This window comes from Silurus meridionalis, chromosome 18 (genome assembly GCF_014805685.1).
Source record: "Silurus meridionalis isolate SWU-2019-XX chromosome 18, ASM1480568v1, whole genome shotgun sequence".
Taxonomy (NCBI): Eukaryota; Metazoa; Chordata; class Actinopteri; order Siluriformes; family Siluridae; genus Silurus; species Silurus meridionalis.
In genome coordinates, this window is record NC_060901.1 from 21,996,644 (window position 1) to 22,002,716 (window position 6,073).

The window sequence follows — 6,073 nt, forward strand, 5'->3', positions numbered from 1 at the left end:
TTTTATTGTCTTAAAAATTATGAAGTTAAAATTAGGTGTAAAGTAATGGAAATTGTGCAGGCAAGGTGGAGTGTGTGGAGAAGAGTGAGAGCAGGAGTGATTTGTGATAGAAGAGTATCTGTGAGAGTGAAAGGGAAAGTTTATAGGACTGTGGTGAGACCTGAGATGTTGTATGGTTTAGAGACAGTGGCATTGAGTAAAAGACAGGAGGTGGAGCTGGAGGCAGCAGAGCTGAAGATGTTCAGATGTTCATTGGGAGTGATGAGGATGGACAGGATTAGAAATGAGTTTTCAGGACACTGCATGTAGGACGTTTTGGAGACAAGGTGAGGGAGGTGAGATTGAGATGTTTTGGACATGTGCAGAGGAGGGACATGGGGTATATTGGTAGGAGAATGCTGAGGATGAAGCCACCAGGAAGGAGGAAAAGAGGAAGACCAAGGAGGAGGTTTATGGATGTGGTGAGGGGAAGACATGCAGGTAGTTGGTTTAGAAGAGGCAGATCTAGAGGACAGAGGGGTATGGAGATGGATGATCAGCTGTGGCGCCCCCTAATTGGAGCAGCTGAAAGAAGGAGTCGTCTTAAAAAAAAATTGTTATTGTTGTTACTACGACTAGCACAACTTGCACGGATGTGACGTCACGAAAGATCAAGACAAACGGAAGTGGCCAATGCATGATAGGTGGACATAAATAAACTCATTCAATTAAAAAAGAAATGAATTCATTATTTGTATATAAATAATAAATGTATACATGTTCCCACAAACTTGGAGGTTTATATATAAATAAAAATTAAATTAATAAATAATATTAAATTGTATATATATATATATATATATATATATATATATATATATATATATATATATATATATCTCTCTCTCTCTCTCTCTCTCTCTCTCTCTCTCTCTCTCTGTATATATATATATATATATATATATATATATATATATATATATATATATATATATAAATAAAACATCTTTATTTATTTTTTTAGGTTTCATGAGTCTCCTGAGTAAGAAGTACACAAACTCCGCCACAACACGCAGTCACGTGGTGTGGCGTCATCAGAGTGCGACAGGAGCTCCGCCTCGCAGACGCCATGGCAGAATCCGAGTATGTATCCTATTCTCGTTACTGTTTTCCATCTGGATTAATCTTTCGCATCGGTTAATGCAGACTCTCGTGGGTGTGTGAGAACGCTGTGTGTAGTGTGTGTGTTGGGATGGAGAAGTTATTTTGCGGGGTCGGTTATGTGAAAACAGAGAGTTGTAGCGCACATGGGACTGTGGCTTTAATTCGGGCTGTGTACCGGACAAGGCATATCTATTCATCTCGGTTTCTCTTTCTCGCTGTCTTTTTGTTCGTTGTAGGACAAAAAAGGTCATAAAGTTGGTTCCCGAGAACCTTCTTAAGAAAAGGAAGTCATACCAGGCGATTAAAGCGACCCAGGCCAAGCTTGCTTTACTTGAGAGAAGAAAGGTAACTCACTCACTCACTCACTATCTAATCCACTATGTAGCTCACTCACTCACCCACTATCTAGCTCACTCATTTACCCACTCACTAACTAGCTCACTTACCAGCTCGCTCACTCATCCACTCACACACCCACCCACTAAATAGCGCTCGCTCACCCACTAACTAACCAGCTCGCTCACCCACTAACTAACCAGCTCGCTCACCCACTAACTAACCAGCTCGCTCACCCACTAACTAACCAGCTCGCTCACCCACTAACTAACCAGCTCGCTCACCCACTAACTAACTAACCAGCTCGCTTACCCACTAACTAACTAACCAGCTCGCTTACCCAGTAACTAACTAACCAGCTCGCTCACCCTCTAACTAACCAGCTCGCTCACCCTCTAACTAACCAGCTCGCTCACCCACTAACTAACCAGCTCGCTCACCAACTAACTAACCAGCTCGCTCACCCACTAACTAACTAACTAGCTCTCTCATTCACTCACCCGTTTAATCAGTAACACACTTGTCTAGTGGCCTGTTCATTCAATAATTAACTCACTCATCCACTAACCTACTCTTTCATTCACTTATGTACACACTTACACAATCATTCGCTTATTACCTGTTTACTCACTTGTTCACCTGTTTACTTACTCACGTTTCCTCATCTGTTTACTCACCCACTAGTTCACTCACCTATTTACTCACGTGTTCACTCTCGTTTACCTTCTAACTCACCTGATCACTTATTCATTTGTTCACTCACCCCTTTACTCACTAACTCGTTCACTCACCTGTTTTTTTATTTTTTATTACTAACTCACACTCTCCTTCACTGATTCACTTGTTCACTCACCCGTTTATTCATTCTCTCGTTTTCTCACTAACCCAAGTGTTTACTTACCCTCTCTCCTGTTCACTTCTTTTACCACTTAGTTATTTTCAGTTTGATTTATCACACTTTTAACAATAGACTAGATTATAGATATATATCATTAGAATAATTATGCAAACATGGTAAAGGCTATTAGATGCTATAAGAAGGTTGGTAAAACCCTGAAACTAAGTTTATATTTATTATATATGATCCCTCCAGATCCACTCCTTTACCTCAGACAAGGCTACCAAAAAGATGCTTGACTATTTGCTTCACTGACTCTGTGTCTGAGTCCCGAACACTTTTTGTAATCTGTTCCATAACTAGAACTTCATTTTTGAAGGTACCGACAAATAGCCTGCACCTATTGATCACAGTAGTCATGGCAACCCAAAATCGACCAAAGGTTTGCTAGGGATTTTTTTGCTAAAGATCAATTTGGATGTGAACAGGTATATGTGTTTTTTCGCAGACAAAGCTTGGACAGGGTCTGCGATTCAAGCGTCTGGAGGAGTTTCACAAGTACAGCACGCGGAAGCACAAGGATGAAGTTCGGCTTGCGAGATTACGACGCAGACCACCTCCCGCTCTTCCTCCAGCCAAGAACCGCCTGGTGTTCGCAGTGCGCATCCGAGAGTAAGCTCCATCACCTTCTCTCTCGCAGGGTCCGATTCATGTTCAGGACTGTCTGTCTGTCCATCTATCTCCCCTACCTTTATCTCTGTATATCTGTCTTTTTATCTATTTCTCTCTATCTATGTATTCATCATCCACATTTCCACATGGTTTTTCTATCAATAATTTATCCCTGTTTCCATCAATCCATCCACGTGTCTCTCTATTTATTTATCTTCCTCTCTTTCTGCCCTCTGTCTGTCTATCTGTTACTTTCTGCCTTTCTTTTGGACTGTTTGTCTATCCATCCATCTCTATCTTTGTCTATCTATTTGTTCCTCTTTGTTTCTCTCTCTCTCTAATCAATATAACGTGTTATTTATACGTTGTTATGTAAAACAGGATTAAAGGTGTGTGTCTGAGAGTGAAGAAGACCATCCACATGTTCAGGCTGCGCAAAATCTTCAGCGGGACGTTCATTAAAGTCAGCAAGGCCTCCATGAACATGCTGCGAGTCGTCGAGCCCTACGTCGCCTGGGGGTAAGACGTCTGTGTGTGTTTGTAACATTTGACTCCCGAACGTATCTGTGACTGTTGCATTTGTTAAAAAAATTCATTATTTATAATTTTTTTTTTTTTTTTTTTTAAATAGATTTCCCAATTTAAAGTCTGTCCGTGAGCTCATCTTGAAAAGAGGGCAGGGAAAGGCGGATAAGCGACGGATCCCTCTCACAGACAACACGGTCATCGAGAAATATCTAGGTATGCTCTTCGATCTGCGACGATAACGAGTTAAGGAAAATACAGAATAATGTGGAATCTTTAAGAACTCAGACGGTTCTACATACATTCTTTTGACAAATGTATGTGGACTCCTGACCATAAGATTGGTGCTTTTTAAACATCCCATTCCTCATTGTCTCCATTTGCTGTTGGAATGACCTTCACTCTTATGGGAAGATGTTCCGGTTCATCTCGCAGGGTTGGAGCTCTGCAGCAGGCAACCATATGTTGCTGTAAAACCTGGAGATACCTTTCAGCATTGACTGAGCACACAGAGACTCTTCTGATCTAAAAGCTGCCCATTTCAGAGGCACTACTGAAACCCCATACCATAAGAGATGCAGGATTTTGCCTGAGTACTGATAACAACCCGTCTGGTTCCTGTCCTCTTTAGTCTGGAGGACATGCCGTTTTTGGTTTCTTAATGAAATGTTTTCAACTTTAACCTAATCAGTTGCAAAATATTTCTCCAGCTGGTTCTTTTTTTATTTTATTTTTTAAGTAACAATGTTTTATTAGGAATAAAATGAGTTGGAGATTTGAAAATCATTGCTATTTATTGATTTCTTTTTTAATAATTCTTTTATATATATATATATATATATATATATATATATATATATATATATATATATATATATATATATATATATATATATATAATTTATTTTATTTTTTATTTTTATTTTTTTTTTTTTTTGGAAGAATTAGGATTATCTAAGTGGATTTTTATTTCATTAAACACTATACAGCCCTGTGGTTGTGGTGGTGGTGTTATTTATTTATGTTTGTTTATTTTTGGTATATAAATTTGGTGTGATTGTCTGCAGGTCAGTATGGGATCATATGTTTGGAAGACCTCATCCACGAGATCTACTCGACCGGAAAGAATTTCAAGGCGGTGAACAGCTTCCTCTGGCCGTTCCCCCTGTCCGTACCTCGACACTCAGCCAGGGACAAAGTGGGCCTTTTGAAGGAGATGGGCGAGCCTGGACCTCGAGGGGACGACATCAACAGAGTGATCAGGACATTTAACTGAACTTTTGTTCTGTGGAGTTTGGACAAACTTGTACTGTTTTTCCGGATTGTTTGTTTTTTTTTTTTTTTACCTTTCCCAGTTGCGGTTGAATGAATCAAACCGGGATTGGACGTAGCCGGGGGGGGGGGATGATCGGACCCGAGTTTGATTGAAGATTTCCTATGTTTTGTTGGACAGAATTATATTAATATTAATTCTGTTCCACAATTTCAGTTTATATTAAAACAATGGATTGTGGATTTATTATAGACCTTAATTGTGGTGTATCATGTGACACTTTTTTCCAAATCATAAAACCAGGAGTTGAAATCAAAGCTGTCTCAGGATTGTGTGTGTGTGTGTGTGTGTGTGTGTGTGCTATTTTTTTCCTTTGTGAAGATTACACTTGAGAAATTAATTGTATTAATGGTAATGGACCAGTTTAATGGTGAGGACGTGTGAAATTTACAGGGTTGCTAATACAAGAGGGTATCGCTAATTATTCCATTTTAATGTTAGTTGTAGAACGTTTTACAATAGCCATGGCGCAGTCTGAAAATAGCATTGTAGATTTTTTTGTTTGATTATGAAAAAAACATAACATGGAAAGAATCTATACATTTTTTTTTTTTTTAGCTAAAAATAGTTTTTATATGTAGTTATTTCATTAAGTTTTTTTGGGTGTTTTTTAATTTAATTTAATTTTTTTTGTATATAATTGGTTGTGTGGGACTCTTCAGCAACCCAGATAAAAAATAACCATCACCGGCTTTATTGATCTGCCAGTACAAAAGAATGAACACAAACACATTCATCTAACATGATTCTTTTAATTAATGCGGTTTTCACAAGTAAATTAGATTATAAATGTGGATATGGACTGGAATCATTTTTATGTATTGTTATAAATGTAACTCGACTCAAAAATACTAGAATTTTACTTTGTTACATCATTCAGTACAATAAAGTCTGTAGCAGATATGCAAATTAGGGTTTATGGGGGGGCAGCTGCCTGGATATTACTCCCTCCATCTCCATTGATTCTTTCTGACACCTTTCACACAACTGTTTCAGCTTCCACCCAATGACACCATCATTCAACTTCTGCCATTTATATCCCAGAGACCTGGCTGGCGTTCGAACCAGCAACCTCTCAATCTAGAGGTGAAGCTCATCCAACTGAGCCACACGATCTCACACTAGCAGGTTGTTGAGCTTTTCACTGTTGAATTCTTAAAATCTAATTGAAAAGTCCAGCTAAAGCACAGGTTTGAACTAGTGATAGCAGACACCTGAGACTGTGA

At 38.8% G+C, this 6,073-nt stretch overlaps 1 protein-coding gene across 1 annotated transcript; it reads left to right on the forward strand.

Moving 5' to 3' along the window:
* Positions 1-1,004: 1,004 nt before the first annotated feature.
* rpl7l1 (ribosomal protein L7-like 1) lies at positions 1,005-5,104 on the forward strand. Its single transcript, XM_046873500.1, has 6 exons — positions 1,005-1,122; positions 1,380-1,488; positions 2,826-2,989; positions 3,371-3,508; positions 3,621-3,730; positions 4,582-5,104. The coding sequence occupies exons 1-6, from the start codon at positions 1,109-1,111 to the stop codon at positions 4,788-4,790; spliced, it is 744 nt and encodes a 247-aa protein (XP_046729456.1). The 5' UTR covers positions 1,005-1,108; the 3' UTR covers positions 4,791-5,104.
* Positions 5,105-6,073: the final 969 nt, after the last annotated feature.

What these genes read in the sequence shown, in the direction of transcription:
- rpl7l1 (XM_046873500.1), top strand. An exon ending in GAGCCCTACGTCGCCTGGGG is followed by an intron (nt 3,509 to 3,620) that starts GTAAGACGTCTG and finishes TTTTTTAAATAG; the next exon opens with ATTTCCCAATTTAAAGTCTG. An exon ending in GGTCATCGAGAAATATCTAG is followed by an intron (nt 3,731 to 4,581) that starts GTATGCTCTTCG and finishes GATTGTCTGCAG; the next exon opens with GTCAGTATGGGATCATATGT.